Raw genomic sequence first — 21620 nt, 5'->3', positions numbered from 1 at the left:
CATGGGAAATACAGTGGGAGCAACATTGTGAATGTATGTCCGTGCCAAGAAGCTAGGTTAAAATGTCCCAGGGAGAGGGATGAGGCTGCCCTGGAAACACCTGCTCCAGCATCAGGGAAAGCAGTGTTGCAAGTCCACAGTCACTGTGGTTTTAAATGTCTGTGGCCGTCCGAATGGGTGGGAAGTTACTGTAAATGCCTTATTTTTGCTAATCATGCAAAATAGGCTTTCATCAGATGTTAGTTTAATTGAATTGAATTTTTGGTAAGGACTGAAGGTAGAATCTTTAATTATGACTTTGGGCTCTCCATGCTGTTTGAAACCTGTGTGCATGAGTCTGGTGGCATGGACTTTGACAGAGTTCTGTGCCTGTGATGGCACCCAGAATGGTAGGAACTATTTGTTGTCTTATACAACAGTGCTTCTCAGGGCATCGGCATCACCTGAGAACTTTTTAGAAATGCAGTTATGTGGGCCCCAACCCAGGCCTACTGAGTAGGAAACTTGGGGCACAGTGTAGCCATCTGTGTTTAACAAAACTTCTAGAGATTTCTAATGCACTGAAGTTTGAGAACTACTTCACTAGGAAAATAAAGTTGGACATGGTGGTTCTTAGTTTTGTCTCCTTTACTTTCTTCTGTCTTTTCTCTTTCTCCATTACCCTCCTAAGATGAAAGGAGGGTTGGGAGAAAATCTTCACTTATTAGAGGGTTTCCTACCCCCTTCTGCTCTTTTACTACTTATATTATTTTGTAATATTTTCCCCCTTTGGTTTGAGGAAAAAAATAGATTGTTTTGTGTAAACGTTATAAAATAAGAAGTCATTTTGTTTTAGTCAGTATGGGGCTAGTTAGATATCTCTATCTCTGTATTTCTTCTGTAAACTTCCTAAGATGATTGAAAGGAAGGGTATTAGCTATATACAAGCTGGTGGCTGAAATAGTTTCTAGAGAAAAGTTATCTATAATCCTATGTTGGGAACCCTGGAGTGCTGTGAAATATGTGCTGTGTGTGTGTGTGTGTTGTGTGCGTATGTGTGTTGTTTAGTATACAACAAGGATGGAGAAAAACATTGGACACCCTACCATGGTAGAAGATCTGATGGTCAAGTCTTTCTGTCATTTCCCATGTGACTCTAACATGTGAGAAGATAGAACTTTGAATGAGGCATTCTAAGGTGGGGACAGGTTCATGGACCCCTTTCCACCTTGGAACATCACGGGATACTCTTACTGGCAGGTGCCACAGACCTATTCTGAAACCCTTATAGGATTTTTTTCTTCACCAAAGCAATGAGCCAGCACAAAGCAATAAATTGTGTCCCTTTTAGCAACACCCACACTTTCCTTTAGTCCTTTGAATTTAGAAGATTGGTGGGAGGGCAGAGAAGGAATGAAATCCCTAAATAATCAGAGAGCATTGTATATTTTTACTTTCAATTCTGTCTGTGATTAATCTCAGGGTAAAACTAAAGTGCTAACAGGAAAACATTAGGAAATGAATTTAGCATTTGAAATTCAAACCCATATCTTCTCTCTAAATCACTTCTGATAAAGACTTTGATACGATGCGGGAGGTAGATAACTAAAAAGTGAAAAGGGAAAAATTGTGGAGATGACACTTAAAGCCTAATATTTGTGAATACTAACTTGCAGACAGTTAATTGGTGTCCACTGATTGGGCTTCCTTACAATACTTGTCACACCCGTTCCTTCATTATTTCCACATTTTTGAATTGCCAGTTCATATTTTTTGAATCTGGGTGACTGAAATACTATCTTAGATTCCCTGCTTTAAAGAGTCTTCCACTGTAAAAAGTCCTAATAATGGTAAACAATGCTCTTCCTTGGTTTAATTTTATTACTGTCATCTTAAAATTCCTATACTCAAATTCCTTTGCTAAATTCTTCCTCACCTAAATATAGACAAATTCTGATGTTAACTTCCTCTCCATGTCCTCAGCCTTCATTTCTCCCTTCAGATAATTGTCTCCCAATGCTGTTTCCTTAGCTGAAAAACACAGAAAGTCTTTCTCCCATCAAGAAGCTCCCACCATTCTTTCTCAAGACCTTCTTGCCAGGGGCGCCTGGGTGGCTCAGTCGTTAAGTGTCTGCCTTTGGCTCAGGGCGTGATCCCAGGTCCCTGGAATCGAGCCCCGCATCGGGCTCCATGCTCCACTGGAAGCCTGCTTCTTCCTCTGCCACTCCCCCTGCTTGTGTTCCCTCTCTCACTGGCTGTCTCTCTCTCTGTCAAATAAATAAATAAAATCTTTAAAAAAAAAAAAAAAGACCTTCTTGCCAACTATCTCTCCCTCTTGAACACCCTTTCTGTTTCTCAGCTGTGCTGGGGCCCTTGATCTCAGCTGCCCTAGTCAGCCATCCCAAACTGCTTGATGTGTCTGAATAGCACCATGCTCATTGATTTCTGAATACTTCTTTCTGAATACCTCTATTCTACCTGGAGAATTTCTACACATCCTTAAGAACCCTATGTGTGAGGTCTTCCCTAACACTGGGTGGTGGAGTTTTAGTCGGTCTTTCCTTTAGGGTTCCTCAGGACTTTATACATTTACTTGTTTAAAAAAATAGTTTGTATCTATTAGGGTGCATTCAGTTGCTAATAACAGAAACCTTGACTGAAACAGACTTAAGCAATAAAGACATTTGTTATCTCCTATAAATAGAAATCCAGAGAAGCATAGTCTTCAGGGCTGGTTGATTCAGCAGCCCGTTATTGTCATCAAGGAGCCAGGTTTTTTCCTTTTCTTCCCTATGCTATTCCCAGTGCTGACTTTAACATCAGGACTAAGGTGAGTATGGAAGTTCCTGGTATCCTAACCAGGCCCAGTAATATCCTGAGGAAGAAGAGAGCTCATCGATCCTCTCTCTCTCTCTCTCTCTTAGGATATCAAAGCTTTTCTAAGAAGCCTCCTAGCCAGCTTCCCTTCACTTTTTATTGACCAGAATAGAGGCACATGCCATTCTAGTACCAATTACCAGCAAGGTGAATGGGAATACCTTTGGAGCTGAGGGAGAAGTCCGCTTACTATCAGTACATAGCTGTATGAGGAGAGGTGGATAGCTGAACAAATCACGGCTTTGTTGGGAAAAAGGGGGCGGGGAACGGATGCCGGGTTGGCAATCAACAGTGTCTGATACACTAATCAAGCTGATATATAATATATAGTTTAAGGATTTATCTTCTTGTTTTAGTAAGGGGCAATGGTTCATTTATCTAGATTATTCTTGGTAGCCACTCCATGCCTATAGAATGAAAGAACTACAAAACTCAGTTCTTCTTCAGTCTTCACATATTAACTATGTCCATTTGCCTTAGGCTTCTATATTCTCTTTAATACCGTGTAGCATTTAAATATATACCCATGGACTAGTCTGATTAGATACATATGTATAGATGGGCTTGTTGCATTGTGTGACTCCAGGGGAGTACCACTCCTACAGAAAAAGAATCTAAAGGGAGGCTGCTGGGCTGTGCCACGCAGTGTGGCAGTGTGTGTGATAGTGTATGAACACAGTCATAGGACTAAACATAGCCAGAGAGATTTTGTGTTTTCAAAACCATTCTGTGATCTGTTTCATTATATATAAATATAATCATTATATATAAAATAAATCCCCATCCATATTCCTCTAAGAAAGGCCCCTTTAGGAAAACGCTTCATCGTCATGTAGAATGACTGTCAATAAGATGCTGGGGGATTGGTTATGAAATGCAGGCTTAATAGAAGAACTTAGGAAATACTCGTACCTTATTCTTAATGGAAATCAGTATCACAGATTGGGAAAGAGGTCAGGCCTGGCAGAATTAAAATATTTTAATCTTTTAGCATTAGGGCTGTATTTTATTCATTTTTATAATTCTCCCAAGTCTCAGAGCAATGCCTTGTGCGTCTGTGGCATGAAAGCAGAATGAGGGAGGGAGAGAGGGAAGTTTTCTTACATTTTAAATGTGGGAAATGAAGTGAAACCAGTCCAGAAATATAGGGCTCATATTCCTAAATGTTTTTCATTTTGAGTACCCATGAGGCTCTTCCTTCCTTCCTTCTTCCTCCTTTCTTCTACTGCTGACAACATCGTGTCAGTTGCCTGTCAGGCATCTGCTATGGGCGACATACTGCAAAGTTCTGCAAGGACTGGAACATCACAGCATTCCTTACATGTGACATTTTAAAATGTTGGTCACTGAGCAACTACATGAACTTGGAAGATCCTTTTCTTCTTGACTCCAAGGGAGTTTGTGGACTTAGAGAAAGTTGGGTTACAATTCTTCCTAAAGTGTGGCTTTTCTGAAGGACAAAGAGATGAAGAATAGCACAGGGTCTCTGTCCTAAACAGTCTCATTGTCTAGCGTTGGAGACAAAGCTAAGGTCTGCAAAGCAAGGTTGAACAATGTAAGCCTTTATAAAATTGGGCCATAAAGGGTGTGGTTTAAACTGTAAGTGCTGTAAGAACTCAGAGACGAGGGAATTCATTGAGCACAGGCTGCATCAGAGCATGGACCCCCACAGGTGGAACTTGAGACGGAACTTGTAGGACTATGAGTGTTTTAGGAATGAAGCATATTGTCAAAGCTCCCTCCTGGGGCTTGTATGCTATTAGGGCACTAGAGAGCACATCTATACTACTGCTGTCCTAGTTGCCCAAATGCCCAAACATGTAGGGGCAGGGGATGCATATGGACTAAAGTTTTTGCTTGGAGAAGATCATGCCACCAGCTAGCTAGGGGGCAAAGCTCAGGGAAGTGTCATGCTTGTGAGATTATAACCTAGAACCAGGCCTGTGCATAGTATTGCTTTGCTGGGACAAGCTGCCTCTTTTTCTCCTGGGAAGGTAAGGCTGGCACTCGTGGCTTACCGATGAGAATGGTTGTTTGTGTCCATAAACTGTGGCAGCCAGTCTCTTCTTTCCTTCTGTGTGCAGGTGGTTGGTGCTTTCTTTATCCTATACCTTCGTGGGGGTTTACAAACAACTTTTTTCAATAGCATTTTTTTTTTCCTATTAGAAGTCCTACTTTATCTGTCACCTACTTTCAAACAATATTGTGCTGGAGTGCATTAATTCAATGCTCCATATTCGTTTCCACATATGGCTAAAGCGCTGAGTGGACATTTGGCTGTTAGAAGCATTGTCAGACTCTATGGGTGGGTGTCTGGCTTTAGACATTAAGGATCTTCCAGCCGCTGCTACTGCAGTGGGGGTGCACAAATGGGCCTACGTGTTTGTTAACTGAGTGCACTGTGCAGCTGCACGTGGTCTTCACATTGTGTCAGGATGTTGCTGCCTCTCGAGACTTGGGGTGAGGAGAAACAGGACTAGAGCCTTTTGTCAAGTGTGTTAATTTGGGTCCTCTGAGAAGCGGACACTGGGAAGAAATTAGTTATGTGAAAGATTTCTCTTTTGAAATCGTTTTTGAGGGAAAATGGGGAGAGAGCTTTTGGATGCTGAGACAGCTGTCAGATCTTGGTGCAGCTGCAGCCCCTGTAGAGGGAGGGGGTAGGGGGAATGCAGGTAGGAAAAGGTTTATGTTATGGCACAATTCTAAAAAACGTTTAGCAAGGCTGATGGGGCATCCTTTTTTTTAAAAAATATTTTATTTATTTATTTGACAGAGAGACAGCCAGCAAGAGAGGGAACACAAGCAGGGGGAGTGGCAAAGGAAGAAGCAGGCTCCCAGCAGAGAAGCCCAATGTGGGGCTTGATCCCAGAATACCGGGATCACACCCTGAGCCAAAGGCAGATGCTTAACGACTGAACCACCCAGACGCCCCTGATGGGGCATCCTTAAGCCATGGTGACCCTTCAGAGCAGCCCCACCTCCATGCCTTGGTACCCCTACTGAACTCAGTCATTGGCTGGCCTCAGTGAATTTGGTCATGGACTCCAGAGCACAGTAGCTGAGACCATCAATCGACTGCAGTCCTCAGAGTGGGAGATCTGTCTGAGAGATGCATTGTCATGGCCATTACATCTGGTCATCTCTGGTGGCAGGCAGCTTACTCCATTTACTCCAGTGTGCCTCTTGTTGAAAGCTGGGACCATAGCTGGTACAAAGGTTCAGGCAGGGCCATATAGGTTTTGCAGGCGTGTATGACTGTAACCACAGGGGCTGAGGGACTAGGCACTCATTATGACAAATAATTGAGTTCTCTGCTTGGGAAAAAACAGTGGACACTTCATATTTACTTGTTTTGCACTGAAAGCATATTGCAAAAAATAAGTGGCTCACGTTCTGGGAATTTTGAATAGTATTAATATAGGTTCTCTCTATTCAGGCCCCATGCAGATAGTGTCTTGTGCTTCCCTTACTTATATACCACTTGAATAGAAAGCACAGGTCATAGAATCACTCATGGTACCTGCCAAATAACTTAGAAAGTGAATCCTTCCTAGACAAAGAGTGTTGCCAAAGTGTTTTTCTTCACAGGCACCCTAAACCACTTGCAGTGTAGATAATGTGTTTTCCCTTCCTTTCCTGACTAGTTTTATTGTAATCGCTTGATATGGCACATGAAAGTCTGCCCACTGTCCTATGGTGGATCAAGCACTCATGGTGGTTATGTATCCATCACTTATGTTCTCTTGTTAACAAAGGTTAGGATACAATATTTCCACTATGATGGGGGAGTGGGCCAAATACTGAAGCTGGAATGAGGTAAAAATATTCTTGAAAGAATATCTGTTTTTATTCTCACCCATCATTCTCTTTAGTTCTCCACATTGTTGCCAAAGTGACAGCACTTACATAAAAATTTTATTGTTTTACTCTCCTACCTAAAATATTTCAATAGTTCTATATTACCATTGAGCTAAACATAAAAACTTTTTAGAATGACCATGGAACTTTATGACTTGGCCTCTGCCTCTGGTCTGTAGCCTAGAGTCCTCAACCTCTCTCTTTCTCTATCTGTTATCTATCTATCTATCTATCTATCTATCTATCTATCTATCTATCATCTATCTCATTTTTCAGTCCCTCCATTTATTCTCTTCTCACACCACTACTGACTCTCTAAATCCACCAGGTTTCTTAAGTCTGTCTGTATTTATACATAATCTCCAGTAGGTTATGCTGGTGATGGTTAACACATTAACACTAAAACTTCAGTGACGCTGCAACAGAAGTTAACTTTTCACTCACATATAGTCCACTGTAGATATTCCTGGTTGGCAGATGGCTTTCCCCTACCTGGTATCTCAGGGACCAAGGCTCCTTCAGTCTGGTGACTCTGTCTACCTGTAGGGCCTTGGTTTCCTCCCCATGTATCTGATAGATGGGGAAGGAGAAGGGGAAAACTCACTTACTTATTCAAAACTGAGCTCCAGAAGTGGCACATGTTACTTTTGCTTATATTCCATTGGTGAGAACCCAACCTGACAAGACAGTGAGGAAATACAATCTCTGGCTGAACATCCACTTTCCTGACAACTATGCTACACATTGGTGAACATAAACCCTGGGGATCTTTTAGCCATCTCTGCTGTTATGTACTGCCACCCACATGTGCAACCTATGTCCTGACTTAGTCCCTGATTCAGCTTATCTAGACAAACCCTATATGACCTTTTAAGATTCATCTAAAGCTTTGCATCATTCAAAGGGCTTTGGAGTGTTTTCTCTCTGTACTCACATAACACAGAGGGCTTACCAGATGTCATAGCACATGTCACATTGTATTATAATTGTTTGCTTTAGGGTTTGCATTTTATAAACTTGAGCTCCTATAGGACTGGGACTATAGTTTTATATTAAGTCTAGAAATGTACAAAATATGCACCCAACAAATTATTAAGTAAACAAAACGCTATTAGGTGACTAGACTCACAAGAGTAATAAAACCTTCAACATTTGATATTTTAAAGAGTGGATTGTGGATTTATCCTAAAACACATAAATCAGTCCTAATTTTAAATTGAGGAATGGATAGGCCTCTGAAGTTTCTTTGCTATTTATTAATAAATCCATAATATTAGGAGAGTTTACAGTTACTAGATTACCATGAGTATCCTAACACGTAAGTATGTAAACTTAAAAGTCAAGGATTGTTACCTGGATTCAACTCTTCACTGAAAGGAATGTATCTTTAGAATGCATTTGCTGCAGGTAAACAGAAACTTGATTCAAAGTTGTTTGAAAAATTAAAGAGTGTATTGTATCACATAACAAGTAGTCTAAAAGTAGGGTACCTCCAGAATAGGTTGATTCAGTGGTTCAGTGAAGTCATCAGGACCTAGTTCTGTTTGTAGCTTGGACCTTAGATTCTCAGTAGATTGACCATGCCCTTGGACTGAGTCCCTCAAGGTCACAAGATATCTGCCAGGAAAAACAAAAAAAAAAAAGAAGGTGGGGAGCAAATTGCCTTTGTCATGTCCCAAAAGAGAAAACAAGAACACCTCTCTCCCAACCAGGGTATATAAGTGCTTCCTTTTAGTTTGATGGCACTGTTTTAGGTATATGCTGATTTGTGGACCAAAACTTTCTGAGAAATTTGATCTCCTGACTGATTAGATTACTCAGTATCTATTAAAGAGCAGAGGTTTTCTTGAAGCACTTGGTTGAGTAGAAGAAGTGGGTAGCTTTTCTCTCCAAAATTTGTGGCTCCATTAGGAAGGAAAAACAGGGGAATATGTGCTGGATATTCAAGCAATTGTGTCCACACCACAAATACCTTAATGCAATTTATTGAACTGGTATCTATAGAAGAGTGAACAATTTTCTAAGAGTGAACAATTTTTTAAGCCAAGTGATGACATAACCTTTTCTCTTGCCACTTCTACAAGTTCAAAATCATATATTTAAAAGCATCCAATAGTGAACATTTTAGATTCAGTTCCTCCAATGCAACTGTTTATTCTTTATTCTAGGCCTCATAATGGGATTAATCTTACGATATGCTACAGCACCAACAGATATTGAAAGTGGAACTGTGTATGATTGTGGAAAACTGACCTTCAGTCCATCAACTCTGCTGATTAATATCACTGACCAAGTTTATGAATATAAATACAAAAGAGAAATAAGCCAGCATAACATCAATCCTCACCAAGGCAATGCTATACTTGAAAAGGTAAGGATTCCATCTGGTCATATATTTTTCTTTAAATAATTGAGCCATCATATGTAATATATTAACACATTTGTCCTTTTTAAACACCACACTATTGGGCCAATTTAGTTGACTCCTTAGTCAACTAAGTTGTTGGTAATTCATGATACTTGTTTCAAGTTTGTTTGTTTGTTTTAAGAGAGAGAGAGTGAGTGGGGGAGGGCAGAGGGAGAGGGAGAGACAGAGAGAGAGAGAGAGACAGAATCTTAAGTAGACTCTGCGCCCACGACAGAGCCTGACTTGGGTCTCAATTTCATGATCCTGAGAACATGACCTGAGCCGAAATCAGGAGTCAGACACTTAAACCAACTGAGCCACCCAAGTGTCCCTACTTGTTTCAAGTTTTTACACATGTGTTCTAAGTGCCATTGTATATATTGCCAGCTGGCTACTCAGATCAAATCTCCCTTAAGTCAAAAGGAATATAGAGGGGAGTGAAAAAATTTGCATGTGTAAACCTTGTTTTAGGATGACTGGCTTTTGGCTGCCAACACAAATCACTGGCCACTTGGCTGTTTATAAATACACTGACACACAGTCAATCTCAAGAGATCTTTACTCCACCAGTTTAGTTAGGAAATCTTAGGTAGGAAAAAACAAAAATTGTGAAGTGACCCATCTTTTAAAAATGGTTTTATTTTTGCAAATTTAGTGAACTGTTTCAGTTATTGGAAGGGAGTTTCCTTCTGCTCTTAGGACTCTGGGTCAGAAAACAGAAAAGATTATCTCTTTTTTTTTTTTTTAAGATTTATTTATTTTACTTTGAGAGAGAGAGAAGGGGGTGGGGCAAAGGGAGAGGGAGAGAGAGTCTTTTTTTTTTTTTAAGATTTTAATTTATTTATCAGAAAGAAAGAAAGAATGCACAAACAGGGGAGTGGCACGCAGAGGGAGAAGCAGGCTCTCTGCTGAGCAAGGAGCCTGATGCAGGACTCAATCCCAGGACCCTGGGATCATGACCTGAACCAAAGGCAGATGCCTAACTGACTGAGCCACCCAGGTGTCCCAAGGGAGAGAGAGTCTTAAGCAGACTCCACGCGGAGCAGATGACTGATGGGATGGGGGCCTGAATGCCACACCTCTGAGATCAGGACTTGAGCCAAAACCAAGAGTCCAATGTTTAACTGACTGGTCTACCCAGGTACCTCAAGATTACCTATTATATTGTGTTATGCATGCTGATCAGTCCGTGGAATAAGGAATAAGTGAATTTGTGTTTAACAATACAAGTACATGTAAGAACCAGGATCTTATGTGACTCATTCCAGAACATTTTGAGTCGGACTTGAGAGCTTCCTTGATATTAGGGAAGTTTGTTTTAGCACTTTCACTCACACAGATTTAGTTTTCTTTTAATATATAGATATTTGTTTCCATTTTGAGAGTTTTGGGGTAGGAGGTGAGATACTTGGTCTGTCATTTTTCCTCATTCAAGACTGATAATTTTTAATGTTTTTTTTTTCCACGTTATCGTCCACTAGCACATTTCTAGATTAACTTCCTTCTAGCACTTGATGAAGGCTCAAGAAAGTCAAACTAATTATAATATTAGCCTAAATCAGACTTAGGAAAGTGAATTGAAACATGTGAAAAGCAAATTAAATAATGTGTTTCTGAAATAAATAGAAGCAACTTCTAGATCTTCTGCTGTTTTGGATGATTTCTTCCACATGATTCTTTCTGTTGTATGTGCACATGGGTAATAGAAAATTATACCTTGAAATAAATAATTTTTAAATGACTTTGTTGGCAGCATAGGATTTTAATCAAAACATACTCTTCAGTTTTACCTCTGGTTAGCACCTGGACATAAATTTAGTATTTATTTTTAAAGTATTTATTTACCTCTTCACTCTCTTACTTATTTTTATCTGCATTTCTAAGCAACACTATTTCACCGAACAGGTTGAACCCCAAAGATGCTGAAAATTATCTCTATTACTATAGCAATTTTTTTCCTAGCAGGATTGCCAGTAATTGATCAGAAATTTTGTTATTATGTTATTGACATATTGATTCCTTTACCAGCAGCCAAACTCCAGCGTTTACTTTGAAAAACTAAGGCAAGAGTTAGAGAAAATATCCAAGTTGCTGGGGCCTTCTTGTTTTTTTCACTCAGTAAATTATGAATTCTATACATAAAAAGTTTAACTGACCTTGAATGTCTCAAGTATTTTCTAGATTAATGTCTAAATCATGTGACTCATTTGTCATAATTAGGATTTGTCCCTCCAGGCATCTGAGGTTGGCAATAGGCAACTCAGTACCCAGAGTAAATCCTTCCCTCATTGCTGGTGGAGAAAGAGGCATTCACTGGTACACTTAACCATATTAGATGACTTTAAGTGGAAAGGATCTTGTTATAAATGTCCAGAGTATATTTTATTGCACATTTGTGTCTTATATGTCAGTGTTGGGGGGGGGGGTGCCTAGTTAGTCTGCAAAAAATAAAAAACCCATAGTCTGTCTTTCTTATTGGGAATTCTCCACTGCACTCAGCTATTCATATCAATCAATTATTTAACCAATCTATGTCAGATGCAAAAGAATTCCAAAAAAGGGTTCATTCATTGGATGCCTTATAAGGAGGTAACAGTGAAATGGGAAATAAATTCAGGACCAGATAAATCTTCTCTATATCATTAGTAAGTTCCTTGAAGTCCAAGTTTCTTATTTGTGAAGTAGAGGGATTAGAACTATTTTGTAGGGTTGTTTTACTATTTAAATGAGATGATGTATCTCATGAGTCCGGCTCCCACGAGACCCTTTACATTGCACTGCTATTACTGTCTCTGCTATTCTTACCTCTGCCACTTCTACCACCACCAGTACCATCACCACTGCACTACCTCCAACACCAATGTTATCGTTGCTGCTACAAAATAATGTTTAAATGCTTAATAAATGCCAGGGATTAAGGAAATATGTGGGTTTTTTCATTCATTTAACATTTGTTGGGGAGAAAAGATCAATATATTATATATACCTGTATATAATTCAGTTCTATATTATATCACATAGATTGTGAGACTATAAGTTACCATCTGCCAAGCTTGTTTCAGTTATGCTCAATACATATGGAAGTGTAGAAAAGAAAAAAATATTTTTACTTAAAGATTAATGAAAATAATATTTTCCTATACATTATGAACATTCGATGATCTCAAAGTAAGCTTCTGGGAAAATAAAACTAGATTGTATTGCTTTGTATTTAATTAATGTTTCCAACACCATCAGTCGTTCTGTGGACCCAAGATATGTTTAATTAGTTTTAGCTGAGTGGGCCTATATTCTGTTACATGATGGCTTTACATTAATTTGTTATGTACTATCTAGGAACACCAAAATGTCTGCTAAGAATTTCTGAATTTCATATCAGTAGGAAGTTTAAAACTTGCTTTTGAAGAGCAGGTGATTCTCCATCACTCATTCATTCGTTCTTTCAACACAAATGAATTGAGTGAGTCCCATCAGTTTCAGTTCTGAAGTAATTGTCTCAAGGAGTTTAATAATGAATCAGGAAAACACAACAAATAAATAAATGAGTAAATACACCACAAAGCTGGTACTAAGGGAGGGGGGACAAGTACCACAGGCACTCAGGAAGGACAATTATTTTATTAGGGTGATAGGAAAGATTTCAAAGAAAGATAGTCGATTGACTCTGGTAGTGATGACATATATAATGTGTGGAGGTGGAAGTCATTATAAGCAAAGGCAAAAACATGATAGGGAAGTGGAAAAAAGGGGTAGAGAATATTCCAAGAAAGAAAAACATTTCCAATTTGTTGAAGTATGGAAAACGAATGAAACATAGGGCTAGAAAAAAGGGCAAAACTTGATTACAGAAGGCCTTGAATGCCAGGTTGAATAATGCACACTCTATTTGTCAGTGAAAGTGTGTTTTGTTGACAAAAGCAAAGGGATATTTTGCCTGCTGTGTAGAGGGTAGAGAGTGAAAGCAAGCAGACAATTGAGGCCTAACCTTGGATGGTAACCAAGGGGCAAATGGAAAAGAAGCAAGGAAAGAAGATGCTGTAGAATTTGGACTTATTGGGCATGAGAAGGGAGAGTGACTTACTCTGATACCAGGTCTTGTAGGTTCACAGAGCTGGTAGGGCAGAAATGGGGAAGTTAGAAGTTAGGGGAAGGAGCTGGTTAGGGGAAAATCACAATTAGTTTAAGATTGATGAATGAATAAATCAATCTAATCTCATCACTAATTTATCTATTATTGATTTAACACATTGTTTTTACGATATTGAGTTGGAAGAGTCAGCAGGCCATTTGGCTGGAAAGGTCTTGCAGATCTAGTCCACTTCCAAAGAGTTGTCAGCACAGTTAAATTTATACTTCCTATCGTTCATAAATCACTTGACTGTAATGTGAAAAGTCAAAGGAAACTACCCAGTGAAAATTATGCCAAGTCTTCACTTCCTGTGTGACAAGTGACACTATCATTTGGTCAGGGAAGTTATTTTGGAGTAAGTTACCGTGCTGAGTAATCAGACCTGTCTGCTGTTTCAATAAAGAGTATTGCTAGGCTGCACATAGGTCACACTGAGGCTATTATCAATTGTGTTGGTAATACTTTATATTTTAGAGATATTTTAAGAAAGCCTTTATAGCAACAGCTAATCATGTGACTTTTATAAATATTTTGTATTTATAGCATTAAAACCTCAGTGTCTTAATTTATTCTCACTGTCCAACTTCTTCTAATGGTAATTTAGACTTTTGTAGTTCAGAGTCTTAATTCTTATGTATTTATTTGCAAACTATTTTCGTTCTTTCCAGTCTTTCCCTTTGCTTGATTATTCTGGTTTCAGAGGCCAGAGGGCCAAGCTCTTCTGGTAACAGGAACTGCTTGATCAGAGTCACTGGACCATGAGATAAATATGTCCAGTTAATGCTAGGATACTTTTGGGAAGAATAAGACAGGAAAGAAACCTCCTCTAAAATTGCTCTCAGCACAGTGAGAGAAGCAAGCATCACAATAGATCAGCACTTTGGGTCTCGAAAAACATTTGTAGAATATTATCAATTATTCCTCTATTCTATAGAGAACAGGGATTCATGACCTATGTTTCTCTATTGTGACAAGTCTTAGATCATACAACAGGGACCTGGGGGAATCTCAAACTTGGCAGTGAATGGGATAGGCTGTTTGAATAGACTTAGCTACTTTCATCCTAAATCTTACTATTGTTACTGAAGAAACTTACAATTATTTTTTTCCATCTTAGGTGTTTTTTTCAACATTTATCCAACTTTCTTTTCAAAAATTTGGCCTGAGAAATGATTTCAAAATGTCTCAAGACTCTAAGTATTCCATTTGGGTTGTTTTTGCCTTTTTTCTCCCCTGTGAAGGTATTTTTATTTAATTAATTTTTATTTTTTCTAGTTTTATTGAGATATAATCAACATATAAGTTTGTATTAGTTTAGGGTGTACAACATAATGATTCGATATATGTATGTATTGTGAAATGATTACCACAATAAGTTTAGTTACCATCCATTATCTCACATACTTTTTTCTTGTGATAAAAACTTTTAAGATCTACTTTTAGAAACTTTCACATATACAGTATAATATTATGAAATATAGTCACCATGCTGTACATTACATCCCTGGGACTTATTTATCTTATAACTGCCAGTTTGTATCTTGTGACCACATTCACCCATTTCCCCCACCCTTCACCTCTCACCTCTGGCAACCACCAGTCTGTTCTCTATTTCCGAGTTCATTTTTTCAGATTTGGCATAAGTGAGATCTTACAGTATTTGTCTTTTTTACCTTATTTCACTTAGCATAATGTTCTCAAGGTCAATTCATGTTGTCACAAATAGCAGGATTTCCTTCTTTTTTTAGCTGAATAATATCTGTATATGTGTGTGTGTGTGTGTGTGTGTGTGCGCGCTCATCACATTTCTTCATCCATGCATTCATTGATGGACACTTAGTTTGTTTTCGTATCTTTGTTATTGTAAATAATGTAAATAAGTGTAAATACTAATATTATAAATAATGTTGTAATGAACATGAAAGGGCAGATATCTTGTGGAGATGTTAATTTCAACTCCTTTGGCTATATACCCAGAAGTGAGATTATTGGATCATATGGTAACTCTAATTTTAATTTTTTGAGGAAATTCCGTATTTTTGGCCACAGTGGGTGCATCAGTTTACATTCCCACCAACAATGCATGAGGATTGCTTTTTCTTCACATCCTCGCCAACACTTATATCTTGTTTTTTTAAATAATAGTCATTCTAACAGGTGGGAAGTGATACCTCGTAGCTTTGATTTACATTTCTCTGATGATTGGTTCCATTTGGTTATAATTTAGTCATTGAATTTATTTTCTTCATTCATTTAGTCATTCAACAAATATTTATTTATTGGGCATTCATCCTATGCCAGGCACTTGTTTTAGGTGCTGCAAGGACGGTAGTGAACAAAACAAAGTCCTTCTCATGCAGCTTAGATTCTAGGGTAGAGATAGACAAGGGACAGTTTAGCACAGTCATTTATATGTAATGTCAGGTAGAGACGTATGCTGTGAAGAAAAGTTAGCAAAATGAGAGGATGAGGAGCAAAGTATATTTAGGTATATTCTGAGGAAAGGCATCACTGAGGAGGTGAAGTTGGAGCTGAGATCTGAATGAAGTTGGGAGTGAGCCATGCAGATGTAGAAGAAGGGAATTTCAAAGCAGGGAGCAAAATAAAATAACATTAGATGTCTTTGCTTTCTGTAAGTCATTCTTTTTCCCTTGCCAGATCTTTGCTATATTTTTCATCAATATTCAAGATCATTTTGTCTATACCAAAAATCCTGGAAAAATTCTATTTGTTATGGTAGATAAGAGTAGAGGAGATGAAGAGACATTGACTTGGAATGGGAATTAAAATGCACAAAATGCTGAATTAACAGGCAGCCTGGCAGGCTCTACATGATATTCTAGCCTATTTTGCAGGCTTGCCTTCAATGCACAGCCCAGCACCAAGGAGTTGTTCTACTATACTTTGACTGTAACTGGGAGCACCCCAAACTGCAGGATTAAGAATTACCGTAGACAGCATTCCCTTTTCAGATATGTTTGGGAGAGTTTGGGTTAAGCCCTTGCCACCTAGAATGTAGCTTGACTTTCAGATACAGGGCTATGGACATGGCACTCAGAAACTCTTCTGACCTCTAGATAGAAGACTTTTTCTTCTTTACAAATCATCACTCAGGATGTAAGATCTAAGGAAACTAACCACTGGAACATTTATTTGAGGGCAGGAATTGTGTTCCAACTAGCTGTCCAATTTTATCTCTTAACAAAAACCCTAGCTACTCAAAATAATGTAAGGACTGTTGGTGACAAAGGACTCTTGGAGTGCCATGTGATTTGAGCAGAAAGTCTCATACTCACTCTTGGTTGGGAAAAGAAAGGAGTCATGTGAAAGTGTCTGAGTATGTTTAATACTCAGTTTGTTTATATGTTGGTGACAACATATAAACTGTTGGTGACAAAGGGCTCTTGGAGTGCCATGTGATTTGAGCACAAAGTCTCATACTCACTCTCGGTTGGGAAAAGAAAGAAGTCATGTGAAAGTGTCTGAGTATGTTTAATACTCACTAACTGGGGTTAGTACTCTTTCTAACATGACAAAATTTAGTAAGAGGGGAATGGCTAGAAGGGAATAGCTTTTCACATTTCTGGCTTCAAGCCCTAGAAAATATCCCAGACCACAATGGGAAGAAACAACTGGCATTCCCACTCATCTCCCAGTCACCCCTGCCTTCTGACTATTGCCTGGTCTTAGACCATGTTAGGTCACCAAGAACATGATGGTGGTTCTTGGGCTGTTGCAGCCTTGGTCATGTATAGAAACCCAGGGTTTCATCCATCTGACCATCCACTTGCCTAGTCCCAGAAGTGACTGACAGTGGTAGACAGACACATCTCTTAGGAACTATGGGAGCCGGCATTGCAGAACACACCATAGACCAGTGCTTTGTGATGCAGAGTAGCTGCCACCCACTTAGGTATCAAAGGACAGGTTTTCACAGCTGTTTTGGGGAATAGTGGGTATCTGGGGGCTTTGAAGCTATTCTCTCCACTTCCCTACCCTACTCAGTTCAAGATCATGATGAAGTATGCTCCATAAAGAGGATGATCTTTAAAAAGTATGACTCATACCTTATTTGATACTGCTTTCTGTACTTATTAATAAACCATGTATTTATTATATGTTATCCCCAAAATATTCCTTCTAAGTAACTTCCCCCAAACCCCAAGATATTATTCTTTTGAACACATATGTGGTAGAAATCTGGTGTATATAAGGCAGAACAAGATCATGCTTAAAGCCCCACTCCACAGTCAGAATACCTGGATTGGGACTCCCTGCTCAGCGGGGAGCCTGCTTCTCCTTCTCCCTCTGCCCCTACCCCTGCTCATGCTCTCTCTCACTCCCTCTCTTTCAAGTAAATAAATAAAATCTTTTAAAAAAAGATTATTATGAGGCCTAAATGAAATTATTCATATAAAGGGCTAATATGCCAGATATGTAGTAAGTTCTTGGTAAATATTTATTATTATTACTATGTACCAGCAAATTGCTAAGTACTTTAAAACACTGATTTCCAAACTTTTGATTATATACCCCATCAGTAAAACACTTTTGAGTGTATGTATCTAATATATGCCTATTTACTTACAAATGAAATGCAAATACTAATATATTATGAACATTACTCCTATGCCAATATATTATGTATGTTATAAAGCAGTATCAAATTAGAATTTTAAAAAGGGTGAGATAAAAATTAAATATGAAAAGTTCTTTGCACACCCAAGTGGATCCATCTTGTTCACTCCCTATCATATGCACACCTCAACTTAGAGACCAATAGAGCAGGTCATATTTTATTAAAATATTATTTTTATTTTAACTGTTTTAGATATCTCTCTTTAAAAATTCTTCTGTTTTCTGAAATCTTTTTTTTTTTAAAGATTTTATTTATTTATTTATTTGACAGAGATAGAGACAGCCAGCGAGAGAGGGAACACAAGCAGGGGGAGTGGGAGAGGAAGAAGCAGACTCATAGTGGAAGAGCCTGATGTGGGGCTCGATCCCATAACGCCGGGATCACGCCCTGATCCAAAGGCAGACGCTTAACCGCTGTGCCACCCAGGCGCCCCATGTTTTCTGAAATCTTAAATACCATATTCTGAGTCTCAGCAGTGCCAGTATATACTTGGGCTCTTGGCCTGAGATAAGGATGTTCTTAAGGGTTAATTAGTTTTGTGGAAACACTAGTCTTCACCCCAAGTGGCTCCATACACCAGTATACCCAAGTGGCTTGTTATACACCAGTATCAGGTTCTTTTTTTTTTCATAGTTCCACCTATTGTTCTCTCACTAGTATCTTAGCTGAGTTATAAGTTAATATTTATATCTGTAATGTTTGCATTGATGTCTATCTCCTCACTAGACTATAAACTCCAGAAGAGCAGGGACAAGGTCCATCTATGGTTATATTGTATTTCCAGCTCAAGGCAGGATACCTGGCACATAGTAGATGCTTTGTGGATCCTGGTAAGTGAATGGACGGTATAATGAAGTATCATTCTCCTCTTGTCAGGTGCTACTTCTCACTGTTACTCAGCACTGTCTTACTTGCTGGCCATCTTACACCCAACTATCTATCACAGATTTCCTCTCAGAGTGAAGAACCAGGGCTCATTGGTTGGTTGGTTGCTACTCAGGCAGTTGAAAGGCTACAAGTCTCATCTCCAAATAATCAAACTGGGATGGAGGGAGAGAGAGAAAAGGAGGGTGGGCACAGGAAAAACAAACAGGAGTGAGGGTGGGAGGGAGGGAGAGAGATTTCCCATCAGACTTTTAGTCTGAGTAGATAAAATGGATCTTTCAATTCTTTCTCCCTTTGCTTTGTTCCTTTTAGAACATTAAACTGTGGCAAGAGTGCACACTTATCATTGCTGGCCTCCAGTGAGTAGTTATATAAGTTTCTATCCCACTGCCTTTCCTGCTTTTTCCCTAAGGTCTGTAAGAAGCTGCTCATTAGTAGCTTATATAGTCTGAAGCCATGATCCACGTCCATCGGCACAGGAGGGGTGGAAACCATCGAGAAAGGTAGAAACCATAAGGAAGCTGTGCATTTAAATGACTTGTCTCCTGTTCCTATTTAAGCCTATGTTGAGTTAGAGGTCTCTCAGCTGCTCCTTTCAGATCCACTTCTTATTGTAAGACTAACTGGACACTGTCTGATTTATAGAGTTCTGCCTCAAGTTTAGGTGCTCTTCACCTTTATTTCTGACTATTGCATATTGGGTTCCCAAGGAAGTAGACTCTGAGATGGAGTTTAGTGAGTGGGATGGTTAAGTGTCCTTGAGATCAACACCTTATGATTGAAAGAAGAAAGAAGGTTGAGTGGGCCAAGGGAGAAGTTAAGTCATGATGCAAGCGCAAAAATTTCATCTAACCCCTTGGGAAGCTCTGGATTTCCAATAGTTCTTCAGCCTTATGCCCAGTTGGACCGGGATGGCCTAGCCTCTAAAATACCAAATCATTCTGTCTTTGGATATGGCCTACTCTGAAGAAGGGATGAACTTGGGTGAGGTGGCTTTTTGCAATGTTGGCAATCCCTGAAGGGGCTGATAGCACTTCTAGCCGCAGGAGCAACAAGGCCTTCACTGAAGGAAACTCCCAGTAGGCAACACGCTGACACCTGTAGGGGAGGAGAAAAAAGTCTTTTTTTCTACCTGGCTGGGTTCTTGACTAGGAACCTTAGTGAAAAGATGGCTTAGAATTCAGACTTAAATACCATTTTCAGCTAAAACAAAGAAAGAAGGGTGTGGAAAGGCAAATTTTAGGAAGGTGACCAGGAAAATTACTGTAAACAAGAGTGAGGTTGTTATGTAGATTTAAGTCTATGCCTTCCCCATTGATAAGTTTCTTACGAAATAGTGTCATACTTTTCTTCTTGGTACCAAGAAGGAAATTGCCTTAAAAATGGAGTTTTCCTTAATGTAAATTTTCCTTACAAAAGGGTATCTTCTAGTATATCTTCAGAGCTTCTTCTGTTTCTCTATTAATCAGCTCAAAATAATCCTTAAGTCAAAGAAGGTTTTTTTAAAATTTTATTTTTTTAATTTATTTTTTTAAATTTTTTAATTGCAGGGAGGGGTGCATGTCCTACCTAGTCTGCTATACTTCCCACAGGCTGGGGAAACTTATATAGATTTTGTGCTCAGGAACAGTACCCAAATAATGAGTTAACATATAGTTGGAATAAAATGACATAGTGAAGTATTAGAGTAGGCTTGTCCTAGCCTTTGAGAACTTATTATTTATTAAATATTGAGATATTTTGTAAGCCAGTTGTTAAAACATTAGTAGGCTGAAGTGGACCATGGCAGGAGTATTTATTTACACCACAGAAATTGTCAAATCAAGGCTTGTGGACTTTTTTTTTTTCCTCCACAGAGATGGTTTACCAGCACACCACTGAATATATTCCTTTATAATTCCATTTTTAGAAGAATTGGAAATATCCAAACACCTCATTTTTCACCTCATCAAAAAGTCCTTTCCCATAAGATGACTGTCCTAAAATTCTACTATTTGAGCTTTATATTCTCAGTTTAAACTCTAACTGCCTTCAAGGTGATATAAGGAAGTTCAGATTTTTATCTTAGTCTGTTTGGGCAAAAATGCAATAGCCTGGGTGACTTAAACAACAAACATGTCTTTTCACAGTTCTAAAGGCTGGAAAGTCTAAGATTAAGGCATCAGCAGTTTCTATGTCTGGTGAGGGCAATCTTCTTGGCTCATAGATGGCTGTCTCCCCACTGTGTCCTTACAAACCAAGATGGCTGTCTTCCCACTGTGTCCTTCCATGGTGGAAATAGAGAACTCTCTTATATCTGTTTTGTAAGGGCATTAATCCCATTCACAGAAGTTCTACCCTCATGACCTAATCACCTCCTGAAGGTTCCACCTCCTAATACCAACTCCTTGGCGTTGAATTTCAACATATGAATTTTGAGGAGACACAAATATTTAGTCCGTTGTGGTTTTGCAGCTCAACAGGCTGAATCCTATCTCTGCCACTTCCAGCATTGAGACTTGGACAAGTTAACTTCTCATATTTTTGTTTATCTATAGAATCTATAAAACAGAGATTAGTGATACCCACTTTGAGGGTTTCTTTTCAAAATAAATGAGAAAAAGTTATGTTTAGTGTTAGGCATGCTGTAAATATTAGTCTGCTTCCTAAACTTCTGCCCTTGATGGGCATGGATTTCCTCTTTGGGATGAAGTTTGAGGTGAGCATGATGGAAGAAGTTTAGTGTTGTTTTTTAATGCACCATTTTTAAGGTGAATGCACCATTTGATAACACATCAATTTAATTTTAAATCAAGCTGTTTAGCGTCTACTTTCTGGCACCTCCCCACCGCCCATACCTTCTCAAG

The 21620-nt window shown here is 38.9% G+C and overlaps 1 protein-coding gene across 7 annotated transcripts in view; it reads left to right on the top strand.

Moving 5' to 3' along the window:
- The window catches only part of SLC9A9 (solute carrier family 9 member A9), a 661514-nt gene that overhangs the window by 123048 nt on the left and 516846 nt on the right, over positions 1-21620 (top strand). For all 7 annotated transcript variants that reach the window (XM_087870270.1, XM_045813403.2, XM_087870269.1 and 4 more), the window contains one exon: positions 8883-9085. In XM_087870270.1, the coding sequence (XP_087726396.1) occupies positions 8891-9085 (195 nt within the window). In that variant the 5' untranslated portion in view covers positions 8883-8890. The remainder of the gene's footprint in view (positions 1-8882; positions 9086-21620) is intronic.

Source organism: Ursus americanus, chromosome 20 (genome assembly GCF_024610735.1).
Source record: "Ursus americanus isolate L20-20 chromosome 20, mUrsAme1.1.p, whole genome shotgun sequence".
NCBI lineage: Eukaryota > Metazoa > Chordata > Mammalia > Carnivora > Ursidae > Ursus > Ursus americanus.
Note: the sequence above shows the minus strand (reverse complement) of the source record. Positions and strands in the feature narration are given on the sequence as shown.